General features: G+C 33.0%; 1 protein-coding gene across 2 annotated transcripts in view; it reads left to right on the top strand.

Moving 5' to 3' along the window:
• KLHL1 (kelch like family member 1) overlaps positions 1–24,983 on the top strand; it is a gene marked incomplete at its 5' end in the record, with an annotated part of 376,374 nt that overhangs the window by 318,373 nt on the left and 33,018 nt on the right. For both annotated transcript variants that reach the window (XM_082675722.1, XM_082675721.1), the window contains one exon: positions 22,093–22,255. In XM_082675722.1, coding sequence (XP_082531848.1) covers positions 22,093–22,255 — 163 coding nt within the window. The remainder of the gene's footprint in view (positions 1–22,092; positions 22,256–24,983) is intronic.

Here is a 24,983-nt window from a genome sequence, read left to right as displayed (position 1 = left end):
GTGGCTGCACTGATAGCCATGGCTCGCGCCTGTCTCTGGAGCTCGTTTAGGCAGTGCTGTGAATCCCCTCTCCTCGTGCCATAACCCAAAACAATGGTCTCTTGCCTTTTAGGCAGGTCCAGACTTTGTCCAAGACTACCTCTCAGCCAGCTGTGACACATTAGCCCCCTTCAGGCTGTGTTCACGCAGACAACCCCAGTCCTCTCCCTGGGATCTGACCTCCGAAGCTGGAGGTTCAGTTCCCAGCCCCCACTCACCCAGGAAGGTGAGCAATCAAGCCTCTCAGGCTGGTGAGTGCTGGTCGGCACTGATCCTTTGTGTGGGGATCTCTCTGCTTTGCCCTCTGCACCCGTGTTGCTGTGCTCTGCTCCGTGGCTCCAAAGCTTCCCCCCAGCCACCCCCTGTCTCTGCCAGTGAAAGGGATTCCTAGTGTGTGGAAACTTTTCCTCCTTCACAGCTCCCTCCCACTGGTGCAGGTCCCATCCCTATTCTTTTGTCTCTGTTTTCTTCTTTTTTCTTTTGCCCTACCCAGATACGTGGGGGAGTTTCTTACCTTTTGGGAAGTCTAAGGTCTCCTGCCAGCATTCAGGAGGTGTTCTGTAGTAGTTGTTGCACATGTGGATGTAGTTCTGATGTATTTGTGGGAAGGAAGTTGATCTCCACGTCTTACTCTTCTGCCATCTTGAAGGTCTCCCTGCCACATTTTATTTATACATCATCAATAGAAGGACATTTTGGTTGTTTTCACTTTGGGGTTATTATGAATAAAACTGCTCTGAACATTCACATATGTATTTTTTGTGTGAATATATATCTTCAGTTCTCTTGGATATATACATATGAGTAAAATTGTTGAATTATGTGGTAGCTCCAACTTTAACTTTTGGAAGAATTGCCAAGCTTTTTCCAGAATGGCTGCTCCATTTTCCATCTCCTCAGCAATTATGAAGGTGCCGATTTTTCCACATCCTTGACACATGTTACTATTCGTTCTTCTTTTATTATAATGATTCTAGTGTACATGAAGTGGTGTTTCATGGTTTTATAGACATTTCTCTAATGAATAATTTTGAGAAAATTTTCATGTGTTTATTGGCCATTTGTGTCTTTGGATAAATTTTTATTCAAATATTTTAGCTAGTCTTTGTTTAGATTATTTTTTATTTTATTGTTGATTTGTAATTGTTCATTTTATATTCTATATATGTGTCCTCTGTCAGACATAACATCTGCAAATACTTTATGCCATTCTATGGGTTCTAATTTAACTTTCTTGATAGTGTCCTTTGATAGCTACTGATGGACAAAGGTTTTCAACTTATGTCAAGTCAAACTATTACTCAAGTATTAAGGGAGAAAAGAAGGGCATCTTCAGACATTTTGGTTCTGTTGATTTCAGCAAGGATGTGAACCTCAAAATCTATTCTCACAAACTTGATAGTGAAAAAAGAAAGGACTGTCTTAAGACAAATTAATATTCTAACGTTAGGATTCGAAGATCTCCTTCACTGTCAGGAAAGGTAGAGAATAAACTGTTGTACACTCACAGAGTTCTTGACCTCATGGGAAAAAATAAGTAATTAGATTGTCTTTTTGCAAAGAGCAAACACAGGACTGTTTCCCACATGCAAAGATTTGGGCCGTCCATATATGGTACTGGATTGTCCTCCTTCTTGTTTCTAAGAAGTTCAATTCCACTTCTGGCTTGTTATACTTGACTAAAGGAAAATTACTAAAGCAATCTGAGGATACTGCAGTCAGAACTGAGGATGGGGTGGGAGGTGGCAGGGGAAATCTGTTTATATGCATCCAGAAATGCTCACCTGCCAGGGAAACAAAAAAAAAATGAGGTTCATAAACCAACCAGGAGAAATATGATGTAAAAATTAAAATATTAAGGAACATTTTCAAAACAATATCAAGCATTTAACTTAATAAAATTCTTGAATGTATGTATGAAGAAAGAGAACCCAAAGTGACATTTATTATCAGTCTTTTCCCTGGCTTTTAGGACTTATAACAACAAGTAATGAATGGACTGAAGAAAATATCAGCCAAATAAAACCTTCCACTTATTTGTGATATAACCCATTAGACTAGAATATCTCATTTGAAACTGTCAGCTTTCATTGTCTTAGAAGGAACACTTGCTTCAACTTAGCCTCTGTTTCTTTAATTATATCAGTATGTTTGTCTTCTTCATGTCTCTTTTACTTAAAAAAATAGCTTTCATCACAAGACCAGGAAGGCTTAGGTTGCTTTAAAAGTTATACAATATTCACAAGTCAACAAAATTCAAAACTGCCCATTCAGTTTTATGTATCAGATTTAAAAAAAGGTATTGTGAGAGGAAAAATTATAATGGAGTAAGTTCAGGATACAAATAAAATATTTAACTCTTTTGATAATATATACTCACATACACAAATATATACACAGACCCACAATTTTAAATACTTTTGCATATCTGATTGAAAAAATAGGGAAATTCTGAACAAGATATAGGACATAACAAGAAGTTTTTAGAGCAGATAGCTACCATTTTCATTTGAAAGTTTAATATTTGAGTAAACAGAAAGTCATAAGGACAACTTTCTTATTACTTAGGCACATATGGTATAGACATAGACATGTGTATACAGTTTTAAAGAATATTTTAGAACTTTTATTCCTTTACTTTCATTTTATCAGTTCCTCTTGGAAATATCATATACAAAACATTAGTAATGCCAGCAAAAAAGAAAGAAAGGAAGGGAGAAAAGAAGGAAGGAAAGATGAAGGAAGAGAAAAGAAACAACAAATTCTAAGACCTGTCTCAACAGAATATGACCCTATATATTGTGATTTATGAACTCTAAGTATCAGTGAAATATCCTCATTATACATTTAGTCTTCTATGGTCCTATCACTTGTTGAATTCTAAGCTTAGATATCCCCTGGTGTCTTTCCAATGAAATATGTTTCTGTTTGAATAAACACTTACTGAAGACTTTTTAGTGCTAAGAATCCTATTTGTGCTGAGGAAAAAGAGATGAGTAAGAAAGAAGACCTACCTTCAGTATTATACATACAAGTTATATTAATAGTTGCAGATGTTCTCTTACAAATAAAAATTATCTATCCAATCACAGTGATTCTGTGCTTTGTTTGTTAGGTAATAATCTTTTACTTTATTACTCATTTCTGAAAGTAAAATTTTATATCACAAAATGTGTGACTGATCTTCAACATGGCTCCTCTGTTATTTGTGGATATCCTGTCTCTTAGATAGTCAAGAATCATAGATTATCCTTCTACGTGGTATTGTATTTGGCAATGGTGTCAAAATTTGCTGACTGAGTAGCAAGAATTCCCTTTAATACACTGTACTTTGATAAATTCTAAAGGCTAATAGAAGATCTTCTAGAACACTGATCCTTGAAACTAGAATCTGAATACTAAGTTTCCTCTTTATTGAGAAAGCTTGAAAAATATACCTGTTTGATTTGAGTCAGAGTATTAATTTTCTCTTCCTGAGCAATTAGTTAGTTTTTATCCCAAGAATATTGTAGATAATGTAACTAGGTTTTCCTCTGTGAATTAAATGTTATAATGTCTAGAATTAATTTTGCAGTCTAATATAACAAACATGTATGCACTTTTTGTAGCAATCTCACATTTGCCTCTATTTTACCTTTCTTTGTTTGTTTTGCTATCTTTTTTAGCACTTAGTTTTAGTAAAATATCTCCCTCTATTTCATATAATTTTGGAATCACCTTAATTTTTCAATAGTAAGTTGAGGTATTAAGTTAAATATAAGGCTATCAGAATTAGTCTAGTTAAATACAAGAAGAGTTTTGTGACAATGTTCATTGGTTAAATTATTCCAACATTCAAGGAGCATTAAAATTGTACTACTACATACTACAATACTCATGTTAGAATAAAAAGATGAATGAGATATTGTACTGAAGGATCCTACACCTCAGTAGGGAGACCAAAAAAGTTAAAAGACAATTAAAAAGAAGTGCTATAAGTACAATAAGTAAGAGTGTTATGATCAAACTCTTTTATCAGAAGGTTAGTTAGGAAAGGATTCTAAATAGAGATGATGTCAAAACTGAACCATAATTAATAGTCAGTCAAACTGAAGAAGAAAAAATACATTTCAGGCAACAAGGTAAAATATGTAAAAACACAAATGTGAAAAGAAAGCATAAAATATTTGAGTAGCAAACCACAAAATTATTTGAAAACAAATTGGTTTCAATGATGTTGGATTATCTCATGGATATATTTTAAAATATAACAAATATCCTTTAAGTTTAAGCTGAAGTATAAGAGATGCAGGAGAATACATTATACGACCTCTACAATCCCACACTGTAATGATGTTTTAATTGGAATTTTAAATGTAATAATGAAATATTTATTTTGAGTAATTTCTCATTCATGATTGGCCTGGTATATTTGAATTTAGCTAAACTTTCAAATAATAAAGGTATAAATTCACCTTATATCTTTTTCATATTGAATAGAAAATTAATAAGATCGGACTCTCTTTTAGAGAGGGCAATTTGGTCACTCAGGTGAATCACACAGAAAGAGCTAATAACTGAGAAGGAAAAATATTAAATCAACTACAGAAAATGTACCAGTTCAGTTCCTATTATTTTGGTTATGACTGCTAATTTATTGCTTGCTTTTTCTTTTGTAGGTTTGTCTGGAGAGGTTATTTTACTTTACGTTTTATCTTTCTTTATATATGTCTTCAACCTGAATGATCACACTAATCTTCCATGTTCCAATTTAAAACTCACGTTAAAATCACATTTAATAGAAAAATGTCTTCAGTTTTAATAATTTCCATCTCAATGTGCTGGTGGTAATGGGACACTAAAGCAATCAAAACAAAAAAACTATATAGACTAATAGATATTTAAACCTACAGAGTAGTTAAGAGACTCCAGAATCTTAATTTTACAAATGAGAAAACCAAGGACCAGAAAGATTAAGTAGCTTGCTGAAGTTTATTCAACTTACTAGTAGCAAAGGTTGCTTTGGAATTCTCCACAGATTTGGGGTTTGTTTTGTTTTCTTTTGCTTTGTTTTTTGCCCTGATTTTCTACCCCATTCTGATTATTTGTATATTACTATTTCTAGAATAAATCAACTTTGTTTTTCACACTAAGTATGATGAGTCTCGGGGTGAACCACGTTTTGTGGGGGTTAAAGATGAGACTTTCCTTAAGAAAGAAAAATGTAATCACCACCTGAATACATTGTTAGAACCCCTTTCTGGACCACAGAAGGAAGGGCCCTGAGCCTTAAGCTTCAACAGCCTCACTGGAATTCCTTTCTCAATAAGAATTATCAACATTTACTCTAAGGTCATATTTTGCTTCAGTAAACAAATGCTGTAAATTGATTTTTTTATGGGAATTACTAATGGGATTATATTACATATAAATTCATTTCACATTCAAGAGTGTATACAGATTATAATTTTATAAAAATTGTTTTCTTTTTTCATGTAATGTAGAAAAGACTATACATTCCAGCCATAAATTTACTAAGGCTTAAAATATTTTAAATGAACACATAAGTATCCAACTGAAATTCTGTGGATATGCATGCGTATGATATTTGTTAGATGATTTAATAGAATATTCCTAAATCATTAGAACCATTGTTCATATAAGTCCAGAGATTGTGAATTATTTGCTGCTACTCTAAGACCAAATATTTATTAAAAAAATGTTATATGGCCAGTGTTTTGACACTAAGAACATGCTCTTATTTGTTATTTTACTAAGGGGACATTTTGAGTTTTTGGCCTGTAATCTTTAGGTATACAAAAAAATATATTTCATTTAAATGACCTTTTTTTATGGCAATTGACCAACAGTGTAGACTCACTCTGCCTCTTTTGATGTCATTTGTGTAATACACCAAACATTTTAAAACACCAAATACTAAGGCTTGAGTGTATTAGCAATGCCAAGTACAAGGAGCTACTTGTGCCCTTAGTATTGAATTATCTATTAGTTTCATGAGATTATTTCATCATTCAGCACTACCAGGAAAACATTTAAATACAAATCCTTTGTGTATTTTTTTTTTCTTTGCTTAAGACAGAGAATAGATTGTCAGATTTAATACAGAAAAAAGTGCGTTCCAAAAACATTTTACCTTTTCACAGGACATGAAACCACTGCTCAAAGAAACAATAAAGATGAAAAATGATGTCCCAGCAACTTTCTCTTCCTTGATTGTTTCAGCTAAAAGGTAGTTTTAAATGTAGAAATTCAAATAGTGTTTGGAAGTGACTTTAATGCTAAGATGGCTTTTACAATGAAAGATAATTCAACGGTCCTCAGTTAAATGATTCCTGAGAGATAGCAGGTTCAAAAGTCAATATGTGAGAAAATATTATAGCATTAATATGTTACAATCGAATGGAATGAGTTAGGCTAGTATATATATTTTTAATCAGTTAGAGTCACATTGTACTTTAAACTTTGGGATAAAAGAAGGGGCAATGTAAAAAATAACTCATACTACATTTTATGCTTGGAAGAAGGGAGAAAATAAGGCAAAAATTATTTCCATTATTTTGCCAGATTGAGCTATTTAGCGCTGTGTGGCTTGTGGGATCTTAGTTCCCCCACCAGGGACTGAACCTGGGCCCTCAGCTGTGAGTGCAGGGAGTTCTAACCACTGGACCGCCAGGGAATCCCCCCTATTTAACATTCTTAAAGAATGACAAAAATACAGAATAATTAACAGTTTAATGTACTACTCAAAAAACACAATGTCTTGAATTTTAAGAAGGTGGATCACTATATATATATCTCTATATATATATCTATATATATCTATATATCTGTAAGTATATCTTAACGGATTAAGATATCTCCATAAGTATACTTGTGTAACTGTATATTTGTACTCTCATGTCAAAATTTGATTAAAGGTCTCTTAATTAGACATTTTGATACATCTTGCAACCATATATATCTAAAAGTTTTATATATTTTTACCAAAAAATAGTACATTATGATTAATCCTTATCCTTAGCCTGAAGGGTCCTAATTATTAGGACTCCAAGTATCTAAAAAGAATAAGGCTGCATTGTTACTATTCTTTTGAGTGCTCAACAAGCTTTTCCTTTATTTGATAGAGACTCCTTTATGAAAGTTAACATTTTTATTATTTTTGCAATAAAAATATTTGCCTCACTTGTACTTTTGGAAAACCATTAGCTATTAACATTGAGTCTATTACATCATTTACAGATAAATTAAGTTCAATTTGATGTTTTATTAAATTAGATGTAAACTTTCAGACTAAATTTTATTCATTCAACAAATGTACTCCCAAAGACTTTCTTGAGTGCCAGAGAGAAAATTGTGAAGAAACACTATCCTGCTTTCGTATTGCTTTGGGTTTAGCAAGGTAACAGAAAACCATTTATCTAGTAGTTGTTGACCTTTGATTCTAGGACAATTTCTCTTTGGGTTTGCTTAAATAAGGGAAATACTATATTTATAAATTAAATGTGTGCATTATTATTATAGGTACACCACACTATTGAGGTTTTTAAAACTTTTCTATAAAAAATATGCTTATTTTTATGCTATCAAATTTAAAAAGAAGTAACAAATTTACTATAAAAACCGTGTCACATAATATGTATGTTTGCCCATAGCACAAAATGATGTCTGTCTCTAGGGGAATACAAATTAATTTATATATAAATGGTTTCTATAAGTATCCTAACTTTAGAATATAAATATTGGAGTTTCTTTAGTAGCTATCTGTAGGCTTCAGTAGTTGTAGGTAGCTGTGGAATGTAATTTTTGTCACCACAGACTTTCTGTGTCAATAGAAAAACAACAAATTCTTACAAATCAGGCAGAAACAAACAAACACACACCACTTAACAAAAACACACCACTTAATTTATAAGCTAAGCAAAGTACAGCTCTTTGTAGTGGAATACAGCTAAAACTGGTTTAAACTAAGCGATCAAATCCCCATATTTGACCATACTTGAAAAAGCCTTTGACCTTGAACAGGCTACTGAACAATGTATTATAATTATAATTTATAACCTTCTATAATCATATAACATGTTGACATGAGGGCAGAAGTATTTGCAAAGTATTTCTTCTTAGTCCACATATCTTAAAGGCCACTCATTTTACTAAGTGACAGAAAATTTCTATTATCAATTATGTGAAAAAATAGTATAGGATTAAAATAGATGATGTGCTTGTAATAGTCCACACCTGAATCTGAACTTCTGGTTAGAGTTGTTTAAATGCTAACTAATCACTCTTCTTTGCCACCCCTTCTCCAACCCTTATTTTAGATAAGAATAATTCAAATATTAACTAGTGGGTCTCAATAAAGATTGAAGCAAAACCATATGAAAAATACATTTATTCAATATGTTGACATATTCTACAATAGGGACAATATAATTAGAACTTTTATATTTTTATGAATAAAACTTTACATTGTTGCTAATACATTATCTCATGTTAAATGTATATATTCTCTCACTGTTTGTCAATAAAAAGATAAATGCTTTGATCTATAACTTTGGTTTTATTCTTAAGGTTTTTATCTTTATTTAAACAATAGTAGCCATTATTTGTTTCCCTAAAATACAGCTTATCATTTTGTTTTATCTATATGATAAAAATTTTATGTTTCATTAAGACTTAATTATATACAGTACAATCAAAATCAATTTTCCTATTTTTTGTGACAAATATAAATAGTTGCATATTCCATAAATCAGTATGAATAAAAACATAGTGACTATTCAACATCTTAAAGCACTAACTTGATGCTGAATCGAAATAATTGCTAAACATTAGAAATAAGTGTAAAATATCAATATTTTAGGTAGAATTTATAACTAAGAATAATAAAGGGAGAACTATCAGAAAAATGGTGTAAAAAGCGATTGGACTGATATGAATCCAGACCATGTCTATGTTTGTTCTTAGACAAAGTTTTGACCTTGACCCTGTTTTTTGATCCTCGGTACATGAAATCACATTAAACTAAGTTACTTTTTATTTTTTAAAAAAGTGCTAAAAACCCTCCCAAGAATTTTAAGTACATTTTCTCGTTTAACTCCCACAACAGCTCCTTGAGATGAGTAGTATTACTATCACTATTTTTACAGATTAGAAAACAAGAGCTCAAAGAGATGAAGCAATTGACTTACTCTTACAAAGATACTCAAAACTTTTTGCACCTAATTCCATGCTCTAACAGTGACTTTTTATTAATATTGTGCTCAGGTTATGGCTTGGAAATCACCTTCATGTCAGTCACCTACAGTGGACCCTCCATATCCACAGGTTCTGCATCAGCAGATTCAACCAACCAAGGACTGAAAAATACGTGAAAAAAATTCTAGAAAGTTCCAAAAAGCAAAACTTGAATTTGTGTGAACAGGCAACTATTTACACAGCATTTACATAGTATTTACAGCTATTTACATAGCATTTACGTTGTATTAGGTATTAGAAACAATCTAGAGATGGTTTAAAGTATATGGGATGATGTACGCAGGTTATTGCAAATACTATGCCATTTTATATAAGGAACTTGAGTATCCTCTGATTTTGGTATGAGAAGGGTCAGTCCTGGAACCAATCCCTTGCAAATACGGAGGAGAACTGTTTTCCCAGGCAATGGGTAAATTCCTAAGCCCTTTTTTTTTTTTTTTTTTTTTGTGGTACGCGGGCCTGTCACTGTTGTGGCCTCTCCCGTTGCGGAGCACAGGCTCCGTACGCGCAGGCTCAGCAGCCATGGCTCACGGGCCCAGCCGCTCCATGGCATGTGGGATCTTCCTGGACTGGGGCACGAACCCGTGTCCCCTATGTCGGCAGGCAGACTCTCAACCACTGAGCCACCAGGGAAGCCCCAATAAATAATATATATTTTAAGCTTAAGTGATTTTGTAGGATTGCATGAAAAATATTCCTAGTAACTTATTCCATTTTGTACTACCTGTGGTCAACATTTTAAAAACATATTTGTATTAATCCATTTATATTTTACATCATAATTATATATATAGATTCATATAGAAGGTATTGTATATATTGTATATTACATACATTTATAATATTGGGGAAATTTTCACAAGGTCTTTCTCCTCTTTCTCTCTCTCTCTATATATATAGAGAGAGAGTGAGAGAGAGAGAGAAAGAAAGATGTATTTAATATACATCTCTCTCTATATATATATGATTTTGTAGGATTGCAAAAATCTACATATATATGTCTATATATATAGAGAGAGAGAGAGAAAGAGAGAGAGAGATGTATTTAATATCTTTGGGAAAATTTTATGGAGTAATGTGTATAAAACATATATAATTTTACTTATCTATTTCCCCATTCCCATTATGAAAGTTATTTTTGCTTATTTCTTTGCACAGAACAACTGTAAAATATTCATTTTTATGAACTATTACTTGGTGATTCATTGCTTCTGAAGTAAAACTATTTGATGGCGGTGGAAATGTCATCCTAATCATTAGTTATAAATATTTACTTGGTGCTACTATTTCCTTGATGATGACTTTAATAAATGATTTTAGAAAGGAAATCAAAAATAAGTTATGTCCAGAAGGTCATATGCATATTGTGAAGCCATTGATGATTTAGATATATTTTGTGACTTCCCTAACATAATTAGCAATATTATAGTAATTTATTCAACATAATGATTAAGTCAAAATAAATTTAAATGCACTACTATTCATTTAAAACTAAATATTCTCCACCTAGGCAAAAGGAAATCTGATATTTCACAGGCTTGTGCTTCTTAAATTATATAATTAATGGTAAATATGTAAACAGTAAAGCAATACTAAAAATTAGTTCCATGATTTAATTATTTTGCATAATTACAACATGTATTCTCTATAAATCAGAAGGACTGAGAGTTTAGAATAAATTTAGCAATAGTTTGAATGGATAATATTAATGAGGATAGAGAAAAAGGATAATTTCTTTCTCAGGAGAACAAATTAAGATTCTGATTCTATTAATACAGAAATAGTAAAATAAATATTTTGGGGTAAATTATGTAAGCAATAAATTTTGCTTTTAAGTAAAAATATTTGGGGGAATGACCAAATGGACCAAATGACCATTCCCAAGATTACTCTCTATATTCAAAGGCCTTAATGTCCATTGTATATATTTGTGCTCTAAAACCCACATGGATAATGTTCAGCTTTAACTGTGCTATCTTACTTGAAAATTAAGAATGGTTTTCTACTTTCATTGAACTATCTTGAAGAAAAATTACATAAAAATTCTAATATTTTACTGCAGAATTTTCAAAAGGAATAATATGTGCAAAAGCTAGACTTTAACATATATAAATTATTATATGTATGGAAAAAGAACATTTTGGTAACAGTAAACATCAAAAAGATATTTAAATTTTTTTATTAGAAGTAATCATGCAATTATTTGGCTTGAGACACAAAAAATAACATTAAATATTTCCATTGCTTCTATTAGATTATTATTTTCTTAATGCAGGTTTAATATTGTTACTGAAAAATATTTTTGCATTGTTAATCTTGTTTTACTGCATTTGCAAAGATATTTTTAGTAAACATGAAGAAATTGAAAGTATCATTTTGAAATTATTCTGGCCTAATTATTCACTCTGCTTAATAAGATCCTTCTGCAAGGGAAAAAATCACACAATCCTGGGTATACAGTACTTGCTCAACTGTTAAGTTATAAGTAGAGATGTTTGGGATATGAATTTAAGTTTTGAGGCTGATGATGCACCCTACAACTACTCCGTCATCCCGCTTGCAGTTCTTAACGTCTCAGCTTTAATGACTTATACTAAGGGAGACCATAGTGTCCATTCTATTTATATAACAACTAAAATTATTAACAGCTTGTTATTTGCTGAGCACCACAAATAATTGAGGTAGGTACTCCTGGGGAATGAGGGTACTGATATACAAGAAACTTAAGGTATTTTTTTCCCAGTATCACATAGCTGGTAGAAATAGACTGAGATTTGAGCCCAGGCAATTACACTCCAGTGGCAGAGCTGCCAACACTCTTCTGCCTTTTTTACTGCCCCTGGCCCTGATATTCTCACCCAAAATACCTTGATTACTTAAAGAATATTAATATATAAAATCATTCAATTATGTCTGTGTTCCTATTTTCTATATTCCACATTAGAATGTAAGCTCTATTTTATCTCCAGCAGCAGATATGGATACATTCTAATATTTTTTTAGAGAAAGTTAATAGATTAATTGCTTATCTAAATCTTTCTTGACTTATTGTAAGAAATATTTACTAGTTCTTATACCTCAATTACTATATTTTATTTTCTCTCATAATCACAACTTTAAATTATAAAATATTTCAAATTTTTGTAAAGGCTAGATCATAATACTTTCACTAAGTATTGGTAAATTTCCCTCCAAAGTGGTATACCTAAATGACAATTTCATGATAAAAATATAAGTTCCCAATATTCTTAACAGTGTTTGATATTGAAACACTTTTAAATTAAAAAAAAATTAAAGTATGGTTGTCAAAAACTTTCTCTCAAACATGTTTTATTTTTATATCCTGATTATTCTGATTACCACTTATATCAAACATATATGCTTATAGGACTTTTATATATCCTTTTCTATAAGTTTCCTTTTATATCTTCCTAAGACTTGAATATGAGGATAATAATAGCAATTACAATAGCTTACAAAAGTTGAATGGCAATAATGTATCAGATTCTGTTCTAAGTGCTTTATATACATTAATGCATATAATCCTTACCACAACACAATAAAATCATTATTATAACTATTCTCACTTTAGAGATGAGAAAATTGCAATATAGAGAGATTAAGAAATTTACCTATGTAAGTGGTAGAGCTTGAGGAAAATCTTAAAAACACATGTATAAACCAAGGCCAAAATATTAATGACAGATTAATATATTTGATTATATTATTTTATTAAATTTGTACACTAAAAATAAAGTTAGAAGTCTTAAACATACACATTGAATTTCTGGCCTTGAAGGAGTATCTAGTGTCTGTGTAAGCTTTCTAGACATGTACAACTGTGAATGATGAATAAAATACATATATCAAATTATTGAAGACATCAGAGATAAACCAAGGCAGCCAGGACTTGAGAAGCAGATATCAAAACTAGAGATAATACTAATTTCTATCAGAAATGAAATGGACCTATAAAAGTTTCTTATTCATATAATGTAATAGTATATGCAATGGAAAATAATAAACGATTGCCTCACCTAACAACCTGAATCAATGTCATAGACATAACTTGAAAGGAGGAAGACACAATGTCTAAGTTTCAGCTGCTATAACAGAATGCCATAGACTGAGCATAAACAACAGAAATTTATTTCTCACAGTCTGGAGGTTGGGAAATCCAAGATCAAGGTGCTGTCAGATTCTGTGTTTGGTGAGAACCTGCTCTTGGTTCACAGACAGCCATCTTCTAACTGTGTCCTCACATGGCAAAAGGAGTGAGGGAGCTCTCAGGGATCTCTTTCAGAAGGGCACTAATTCCATTCATGAGGGCCTCTCCCTCATGATCTCATCACCCTTACCAAAGGGCCCACCTCTTAATACCTCACATTGGAGGTTAGGATTTCAACATGTGAATTTTGAGGGGACATGAACTTTCAGTCTTTGACACACAAAAAAGAATATATTAAATGTGTTAATTTGTAAATTTAAAATAGGGGGAAAAAACTTACTATAGGTGGAAAGAAATCAGAAAAATTATTACCTTTTAATGGAGTTTAGTGACTGGAAGTTGGTATTCTGGTATGGAAACAATGTAGATGATGGGTATGCGGTGTTGTTCGTGTGAAAAAATATCTTATAAATTTTGTATTTTGTATATGTTATACTTTATGAGTAAATGATTTTTATGAAATCAAATAACCTCAAAAAATTTTTAAAATAAGTCACAAATCAAATATATTTTAGAGTTATAACTGAATAAGTAGTTACCAGAATGGATTAAAACTTGTACAGTACTGGTCCAGAACCTACTTTCAAAGTCAGCAGTAACTTTTGTCTCTCCAGATCCAATAGAAATTTGTAGTTGGCCAGAAATATGCAGGTAAATAATTGACCCACCCTCCTGGAATCACTCTTCATGCTTAGTTTCCAGATACCAAAAGTTTCTGGAAAACCCTCCGACCTATCTGACCATTTCTTTTCTGTCTCCTTTGTTCTTTCTTCTTGTATTGATTTGGAATTGATATTGGAAACACTCTAAGTAAGGTCTTTTGTGAGTAATGTACTTAATCCATTTTAGCTAAATATTCATTGACAAATATATATAAGCTCAGTGGGGGTAGGGACTTTGTCTTGTTCACCTATGTGTTCTTGGCATTGTGTCTTTGGTGGTAAGAAAAATTCCTGACACATAATAGACATTCAATAAATAGCAGTTAAATGAATGAATTAAATAATTAAAAAGCATCATTTTACTTTCACATCAGTGTTGAGACATAATTCTCCATGGATCTTTCATATTTCTGCAAAGCTTTTGAGCAAAGCAGTGACCGCCCCTCCACCAAATTATTAACAGAAATACTAGGAAGATAAAGATAGTTCCTATCTCCAAAGAGAAAGTCAGGCATACTTAAAAGCATGAAGATAATGTCTCCTTCCAGAGTAAAGGGCATGTAAGTTTATTGCCCATTATAAATTAATTTACTTTCAACTTACAACTTTCAACTTCAACTTTACTTACAACCCATTGCATGTACAGGTTTCACCTGATGCTTTTCAAAGCAAAAATTTTATTAGGCAAATTTAAACAGACAAGAAAGACTTTATTCAAGGTTATTGTAAGAAGGAAGAAAGGCCAGAATTGAGGCTAAATTCACCTCCAGTAAAACAAAGGTGGGAGAGCTTTTGAGACCTGGAGTGAGTGGGGGAATCATAGGCAATCTATGTTTGCTAATTGACCTTACCTAAAGGTAAAGTAAACTTTCTACATTCCAGACAAGAGGTAGACTTACAACTTGAAGCAAGGTGTCAGATGAAGTTAAGCCCTTACTCTCCCACAGAAACTGGGAGATGAGGATGCTATCTTTCTTGAAGATTATATTCCCAGGTCCTTGAGAAAAAGCGTCTGTGGCTGTAACACTGGCAAGAGGTTTTTTAAAAAGATTTACATCTCAAAGGGACAGAGAACTTATAATTTTCAATTACAAGTTGTTCAAAGTAAATTCTCTAAGGAAAGTGAGGTCAGGACTCTAGAGGCAGGAGAAACCTGTCTAAAGTTTGGTCAAGCTGAAGGAAATGTTAAAGCCCTCTTAGCATCACCCTGTGGGAATTGGGGCTTGAAGAACCAGTCAAAAAAATTGGTGATTCTCTGACTATTGCTGTTGCTATGGGTAATAACTACATTTCCTCTTTGACTCAGGAGTCTTGTGTCTTCTCTCAATATACATACATTTGTGGCAGTTTACCTTGTCAGCTAGCAAATAGGATAAAGTCACAGATGCTTCAGAGTTCTTAACAATCTGACATTAGATTTTGAACTTTGGGGAAAATTCACCAGAATTTCCCTACACTGAATGAGACTGAATGAGATCACTTCAATCAATATTAACATAATATGTAAATATTTAGCAACTGTTTAAGATCTAAGAAAACCCATCTAATGAAGAAGTGAATTGACTGGAAAAACAGTATATAAAAGTTGTATATATTGTCCCATTGATGACTCATAATTAATTTAATTGCTAGTTTTTAATGATTTCAGTTTATAAGAGGCATCATATTTTCTAAGCTTTAGATAAGTTTATTATGAAGTGATGGGGAGCCAAAGCACAGAGAACCCTAACCTCAAATTCAAACTGATAATGTTAAGTTGCTTAATGCAGCATTGCTTAAAGCGATAAAGTACTTTAAACAACAGTGTAGAAATAATCTTCAAAATGTGAGGCACAAGATGCATCACCTCTGATTTTTAGATTTTGCTACTTCACATGGTCATAAATAAGGAAATGTATTATCTTTCATAAAGCATTTAGGTCATAATATTTAGTTGGATTCCATTTTTTTCACTTGAATGAAAAAATTCAATTAATAGTGAAGAGTTTCTACCTCATTGTAATTGTTTTTTTTTAATTTTATTTTATTTATTCTTTTTATACAGCAGGTTCTTATTAGTTATCTATTTTATACATATTAGTATATATATGTCAATCCCAATCTCCTAGTTCATCCCAACACCAACACCAATTCCCCCTTCCCCCCTTGGTATCCATACATTTTTTCTCTACATCTGCATTTCTATTTCTGCCTTGCAAACCAGTTCATCTGTACAATTTTTCTAGATTTCACATATATGCTTTAATATACAATATTTATTTTCCTCTTTCTGACTTACTTAACTCTGTATGACAGTCTCTAGGGCCAACCACATCTCTGCAGATGACCCAATTTCATTCCTTTTTACGGCTGAGTAATATCCTATTCTATATATGTACCACATCTTCTTTACCCATTTGTATGTCGATGGGCATTTAGGGTGTTTCATGGCTTGGCTATTGTAAATAGTGCTGAAATGAACATTGGGGTGCATGTGTCTTTTTGAATTATGGCTTTCTCTGGATATATGTCCAGTAGTGGGATTGCTGGGTCATATGATAATTCTTTTTTTAGTATTTTAAGGAACATGCACACTATTCTCCACAGTGGCTGTATCAATATACATTCCCACCAACAGTGCAAGAGGGTTCCCTTTTCTCCACACCCTCTTCAACATTTGTTGTTTGTAGATTTTCTGATGATGCCCATTCTGAACGGTGTGATATAATACCTCATTGTACTTTTGATTTGCATTTCTCTATAATTATTGATGTTGAGCAGATTTTCATGTTCCTCTTGGCCATCTGTATGTCTTCATTGGAGCAATGTCTATTTAGGTCTTCTGCCCATTTTTTGATTGGGTTGTTTATTTTTTTAATATTGAGCTGCATGAGCTGTTTATATATTTTGGAGATTAACCCTTTGTCCATTGATTTGTTTGCAAATATTTTCTCCCATTCTGAGGGTTGTAATTTTGTTTTGTTTATATTTTCCATTGCTGTGCAAAAGCTTTTAAATCTTATTTCCATTATTCTAGGAGGTGGGTCAAAAAAGATCTTGCTGTGATTTTTGTCAAAGAGTGTTCTTCCTGTGTTTTCCTCTAAGAGTTTTATAGTGTCCACTCTTACATTTAGGTTGTTAATCCATTTTGAGTTTATTTTTGTGTATGGTGTTAGAGAGTGTTCTAATTTCTTTCTTTTACATGTAGTTGTCCAGTTTTCCCAGCACCACTTATTGAAGAGACTGTCTTTTCTCCATTGGATATCCTTGCCTTCTTTGTCATAGATTAGTTGACCAGAGGTGTGTGGGTTTATCTCTGGGCTTTCTATCCTGTTCCATTGATCTATATTTCTCTTTTGGGGCCAGTACCATATTGTCTTGATTACTGTAGCTTTGTAGTATAGTCTGAAGTTAGGGAGTGTGATTCCTCCAGCTCATAATTTTTTCCCTCAAGATTGCCTTGGATATTTGGGATCTTTTGTGCCTTCATACAAATTTTAAGATATTTTGCTCTTGTTCTGTAAAAAATGCCATTGGTAATTTGATAGGAATTGCATTGAATCTGTAGATTGCTTTGGATAGTATAGTCATTTTCACAATATTGATTCTTCCAATCCAAGAACATGGTATATCTCTCCATCTGTTTGTGTCATCTTTGATTTCTTTCATCAGTGTCTTATAGTTTTCTGAGTACAGGTCTTTTACCTCCTTAGGTAGATTTATTCCTAGGTATTTTATTCTTTGTGTTGCAAGGGTGAATGGGATTGTTTCCTTAATTTCTTTTTGATCTTTAGTTGTTAGTGTATAGGAATGCGAGAGATTTCTGTGCATTAATTTTTTATCCTGCTACTTTTCCAAATTCATTGATTAGCTCTAGTAGCTTTCTGGTGGCATCTTTAGGATTATCTATGTATATATCATGTCATCTGCAAACAGTGAGAGTTTTACTTCCTTTCCAATTTGTATTCCTTTAATTTTTTTGTCTTCTCTAATTGCCGTGACTAGAACTTTCAAAACTATGTTGAATAAGAGTGGCGAGAGCGGATATCCTTGTCTTCTTCCTCATCTTTGAGGAAATGCTTTTGGTTTTTCACCATTGAGAATGATGTTTGCTGTGGGTTTGTTTTATATTACCTTTATTCTGTTGAAGTATTTTCTTTCTTTGCCCATTTCTGGAGAGTTTTTATCATAAGTGGTGTTCAATTTTGTCAAAAGCTTTTTCTGCATCTATTGAGGTGATCATATGGTTTTTATTCTTTAATTTGTTAATATAGTGTATCACATTGATTGATTTGTGTATATTGAAGAATCCTTGCATCCCTGGGATAAATCCCACTTGATCATGGTGTATGATCCTTTTAATGTGCTGTTGGATTCTGTCTGCTATTATTTTGTTGAGGATTTTTGCAACTATATTCATCAGATATATTGGTCTGTAATTTTCTTTTTGTAGTATCTTTGTCTGATGTTGGTATCAGTGTGATGGTGGCCTTGTAGAATGAGTTTGGGAGTGTTCTTTCCTCTGCAATATTTTGGAAGAGTTTGAGAAGCATGGGTTTTAGCTCTCCTCTAAATATTTTATAGAATTCACTTGTGAAGCCATCTGGTCCTGAACTTTGTTTGTTGGAAGATTTTTAATCAGAGTTTCAATTTCATTACTTGTGATTGGTATGCTCATATTTTCTATTTCTTCCTGGTACAGTCTTGGAGAGTTATACCTTTCTAAGAATTTGTCCATTTCTTCCTGGTTGTCCATTTTATTGGCATAGAGTTGCTTTTAGTAGTCTCTTAGGATGCTTTGTATTTCTGCAGTGTCCATTGTAACTTCTCCTTTTTCATTTCTAATTTTATTGATTTGAGTCCTCTCCCTCTTTTTCTTGATGAGTTTGGCTAAAAGTTTATCAATTTTGTTTATCTTCTCAAAGAACCAGCTTTTAGTTTTATTGATATTTGCTATTGTTTTGTTAATTTCTATTTCATTTATTTCTGCTCTGATCTTTATGATTTCTTTCCTTGTACTAACTTTGGGTTTTGTTTGTTCTTTCTCTAGTTCCTTTAGGTGTAATGTTAGATTGTTAATTTGAGATTATTCTTGTTTCTTGAGGTAGGATTATATTGTTGTAAACATCCCTCTTAAACTGCTTTTACTGCATCCCATAGGTTTTGGGTAGTCATATTCTCATTGTCATTTGTTTCTAGGTATTTTTTTATTTTATTTTTGATTTCTACAGTGATTTCTTGGTTATTTAGTAACATATTGTTTAGCCTCCATGTGTTTGTGTTGTTTCCTTTTTTTCCCCTGTAATTTATTTCTAATCTCATAACATTGTGGTTGCAAATGATGCTTGATATGATTTCAATTTTCTTAAATTTACTGAGGCTTGATTTATGACCCAAGATGTCATTGTTCCATGTGCACTTGAGAAGAAAGTGTAATCTGCTGTTTTCAAATGGAATGTCCTATAAATATCAATTAAATCTATTTGGTCTATTGTGTCATTTAAAGCTTGTGTTTCCTTGTTAATTTTCTGACTGGTTAATCTGTCCATTGGTGAAAGGAAGGTTTTAAAGTCCCACACGATTACTGTGTTACTGTCAATTTCCTCTTTTATAGCTGTTAGCATTTGCCTTATACATTGAGGTGCTCCTGTGTTGGGTGCATACATATTTATAATTACTATATCTTCTTCAGTTGATCCCTTGATCATTATGTAGTGTCCTTCTTTGTCTTTGGTAACATTCTTTATTTTAAAGTCTATTTTATCTTATATGAGTAGTGCTATTCAAGCTTTCTTTTGATTTCCATTTGCATGGAATATCTTTTTCCATCCCCTCACTTTCAGTCTGTATGTGTCCCTAGGTCTGAAGTGGGTCTCTTGTAGACAGCATATATATGGGTTTTGTTTTTGTATCCATTCAACAAGCCTGTTTCTTTTGGTTGGAGCATTTAATTCATTCACGTCATTTACATTTGAGGTAAGTATTGATATATATGTTTCCATTACCATTTTCTTAATTGTTTTGGGTTTGTTTTTGTAGGTCCTTTTCTTCCCTTGTGTTTCCCACTTGGAGAAATTCCTTCATCATTTGTTGTAGAGCTGGTCTGGTGGTGCTGAATTCTCTTAGTATTTGCTTGTCTTAAAGCTTTTGATTTCTCCATTGAATCTGAATGAGATCCTTGCTGGGTACAGTAATCTTGGTTGTAGTTTCTTCCCTTTCATCACTTTAAATATTTCATGCCACTCCCTTCTGGCTTGTAGAGTTTCTTCTGAGAAGTCAGATGTTATGAGAGTTCCCTTGTATGTTATTTGTCATTTTTCCCTTGTTAGTTTTAATAATTTTTCTTTGTCTTTAATTTTTGTTAATTTGATTACTTTGTGTCTTAGTGTGTTTCTCCTTGGGTTTATCCTGCCTGGACTTTTGTGGCTATTTCCTTCCCTATGTTAAGGAAGTTTTCAACTCTAATCTCTTCAAATATTTCCTTTGACCCTTTCTCTTTCTCTTCTCCTTCTGGGACCCCTATAATGAAAATATTGGTGCATTTAATGTTGTCTCAGAGGTCTCTTAGGCTGTCTTCATTGGTTTTCATTCTTTTTTCTTTATTCTGTTCCACAGCAGTGAATTCCACCATTCTGTCTTCCAGATCATTTACCCGTTCTTCTGCCTCAGTTATTCTGCTATTGATTCCTTCTAGTGTATTTTTCATTTCAGTTATTGTATTGTTTATCTCTGTTTGTTTGTTCTTTAATTCTTCTAGGTCTTTGTTAAACATTTCTTGCATCTTCTTGATCTTTTCCTCCATTTTTTTTCTGGGGTCCTGGATCATCTTCACTATCATTATTCTGAATTCTTTTTCTGAAAGGTTGCCTATCTCCACTTCATTTATTTGTTTTTTGGGGTTTTATCTTGTTGCTTCATCTGGTACCTAGTCCTCTGCCTTTTCATTTTGTCTTTCTGTGAATGTGGTTTTTGTTCCACAGGCTGCAGGTTTGTAGCTCTTCTTGCTTCTGCTATCTGCCCTCTGGTGGATGAGGTTATCTAAGAGGCTTGTGCAAGCTTCCTGATAGGAGAGACTAGTGGTGGGTAGAGTTGGGTGTTGCTCTGGTGGGCAGAGCTCTGTAAAACTTTAATCCACTTGTCTGCTGATGGGTGGGGCTGAGTTCCCTCCATGTTGTTTGTTTGGCCTGGGACCACCCAGCACTGGTGCCTACAGGCTTTTTGACAGGGTTAGTGGTTGACTTCAGTAGAACTCACACCAAGGAATACTTCCCAGAACTTCTGCTGCCAGTGTCCTTGTCCCCACGGTGAGCCACAGCCACCCCCTGACTCTGCAGGAGACCCTCTAACACTAGGAGGTAGGTCTGTTTCAGTCTCCTATGGGGTCACTGCCCCTTCCTCTTGGGTCCTGATGTGCACACTACTTTGTGTGTGCCCTCCAAGAGTGGAGTCTCTGTTTCCCCCAGTACTGTTGAAGCCCTGCAGTCAAATCCTGCTAGCTTTCAAAATCTGACTCTCTGTGAATTCCTCCTCCTGTTGCCAGATTCCCAAGTTGGGAAGCCTGACATGTGCCTCAGAACCTTCACTCCAGTGGGTGGACTTCTGTGATATAATTGTTCTCCAGTTTGTGAGTCACCAACCCAGGAATTTTGAGATTTGATTTTATTGTGATTGCACCCCTCCTTCTGTCTCAGTGTGGCTTTTCCTTTGTCTTTGGATGTAGGGTATCTTTTTTGGTGAGTTCCAGTGACTTCCTGTCAATGATTGTTCAGCAGTTAGCTGTGATTCCGGTGCTCTCACAAGAGGGAGTTGCAAATGTTTCTTAACTGCTAGAACCTATTCTGAATGGCATCATAATTTTTACTATTAATTTGATTTTAGAACCTCACTGTGGAATAAATCCATTCGGTTTTCATTTCTTCCATGTTTTAGGTGTGACGGTACTAGAAGGCCCTATCTATGCCGTGGGAGGCCATGATGGCTGGAGCTATCTGAACACAGTGGAGAGGTGGGATCCTCAGAGTCAGCAGTGGACATTTGTAGCTAGTATGTCAATTGCCCGAAGCACAGTTGGTGTGGCAGCATTGAACGGCAAGTGAGTAGACTTTCCTTTTTTATTTGAAAAAAAAAAAGTTTTGAGTGAATATTGTTTTAAAAATAACATTTAGTAAACTGTTTTGATAAAATATTTAAATCTTTGGTTTTTGATTTTTTTTTAAGTTTAGTCTTCATGGATCATTGACAGATCAAGACTGCATATTTTTCTGATTGTCCTTTCTTATAAAATAAAAACCAAAACTTCTTTACAATAACTGTTTTTTTTTTAAGTATCACATATATTTCATGAGAATTATGTGAACTAAAGATCTGCATGTTTATATCCTTTCTGGTAAAATAGTCTGAGGAGCCTGCAAAAGACTACTAAAAATTTGGTACTTAGTATATTTTTTTGCATGATTGTATGTCTCTTCACTTTTCTCCTTTTCCACTCCTATGACCCTAAATGGGGAATTTTCAAACACAACACTGTTGATATTTTGAGTCAGATAAATCTTTGTTTGGTGCAGGGCTCTGTCCTGTGCATTGTACAGTGTTTAGCAGCAGACTGGCTTTTATCTACTAGATACCAACTGCAACACCCTGCCCAATGTGGTAATCAAAAAAGTCTCCAGACATTGCCTAATATACCCTCTGGGATGGCAAAATACACTCTCTCTCACTGCCATGAGAAACTCTGCCTTAAAAAAGCTAATAACACCCCTGGTTTGAACAACAGCAAAAGCTTCCAATCTGTTTACTTCTCTTTCCCCTGAAGTCCATTTGCTAAAGCTGCCACAGCTGCTTAACAAATGCAAGTAATATTTCAGTCCTCTTCAAGAACTTCTCTTTACAATTAGAACACAATGCCTATCTTTACCTAAAGGGACCTACTGGATCTTATTTCTGCCTATTCTACATTTTTTCTTTGTATGTCAGCCAAATTGCCCTTTTATCTTTGCTTCAAATATAGCAGCTCTAACCAAACTCAGTCCCTTTGAATGTGCTCTTTTCTTTGTCTGAGATGCTGTTCCTACCCACCATCACGTGCTTGGGTTTTTCTCATTTTTCAGGTTTCATCTCAAAATTTGTCCACAAAGAAAGTTATTTACTATTAATCCTATTAAATTAAACCACTCTGCACACTATCCCAAACTGCTTACTGTTCTTAAAATTACATACATTACTGTTTTCTCTTTTCACTAGATATACATGTTTAATGAATGTTGGGCTTCAATTTTCATTTAGGTTTATTTGATGCCTAAAATTATATTCTTAGTGTCATGTATACTTCCTGAGAATTCATTTAGGATTTTTCCTGGAAATAAATGTTTACATATTAATTAGGGAAAATGTTAGATCTATACATTTGAAATCTTTTCATCTGAAAATGTGATCTTACTTTTATCTCTTAAAATTAGTCGCTATGTATTTTAGTGGTTTTAATTTAGGTATAGGTTTAGTATTTTCTTTCTGAGTTTTATTTACACTTATTTGTATTTTTGAACATTTTAGATATTATATTTTGGTTTATATATTTGTATGTATTAATAATTATACATTTATAGTACACTGGAGAAGAAAGTTTAAGTATCTATATTTATGATAACCATTTTACTAAATGCATGTATCAGGGTTTTTTTTTTTTTTTTTTTTTTTTTGGTGGTATGTGGGCCTCTCACTGCTGTGGGCTCTCTCGTTGTGGAGCACAGACTCTGGACGCACAGGTCCAGCAGCCATGGCTCACCGGCCCAGCCGCTCCGTGGCATGTGCGATCATCCCGGACCGGGGCACGAACCTGCGTCCCCTGCATCGGCAGGCAGACTCCCAACCACTGCGTCACCAGGGAAGCCCCATGTATCAGTTTTTTTGATTTATAATAATAGATTTTCTAGGAAGATAAATATGGTAAACTAATAACGAAACTTTGTCTCTTCCTTCTTAATGTTTATGTTTATTTCTTTTTTATTGTATTGCTTTTATTTTTAGAATAGTTTTGATCTATTAATATTTGATCTATTAATATGGTGATTTACATAAATATTATAATTGTAAATCATTATTGCATACTTAAAATAAAACCAACTTATCCATGTTGCATTATTCATTTAGTAATTTGTTGCATTCTATAGTCTATGATTTTTCATCTATGTTTGATCTACGTATCTTTTGAAAAACATTTCATAATATTTTCCATTACGATATGAAGCTTTTCTTATCATAATAAAATCATAACATGAATTGAGAAGATTTCTACAATTTATCTGCTATAAGTATCTACAAATATGGGAAGTATATATTCTTGAACATGACAAATGATAGAAAAAATTATATGTATATTATCATATATATTCCCTTTAAAAGTTACATTTTACTGAGATTTTAAAATTTAGCAGAAGACAGTTGTACCTTACTTCTAACCCTATGACTATTAATAATAATCTATCTTGTATTGTTATATCTTCTTTTGTATTGTTATTAACCTCCTAATTTGTTATTTTTAGGTGTTAGCATTATTGCTAATTTTGCCTTATCTTAGGTTTTGTCAGTATCATTATTTGGTTTTGTTTTTATCTTTAATCAAATGTGTGTATAGAGTGAAGTTATACTTGTTTTCCCTCTTCTTTTCTTATTCATTAATTTATACTTGGCTCAGTTTTATTTAATATGTCTTGAAATTCAGAATTTAACAAAATATAGTATTAATAATTGTCTTTGCAGTTTATTCTTCTTTAATATATCAAAATTATCATTTTAATTGTTTCCATTTCTTGCTTATTAAGAAT

Source organism: Grampus griseus (genome assembly GCF_964374135.1).
Source record: "Grampus griseus genome assembly, chromosome: 18".
Taxonomy (NCBI): Eukaryota; Metazoa; Chordata; class Mammalia; order Artiodactyla; family Delphinidae; genus Grampus; species Grampus griseus.
This window is presented reverse-complemented; position numbering and strand designations above follow the sequence as displayed.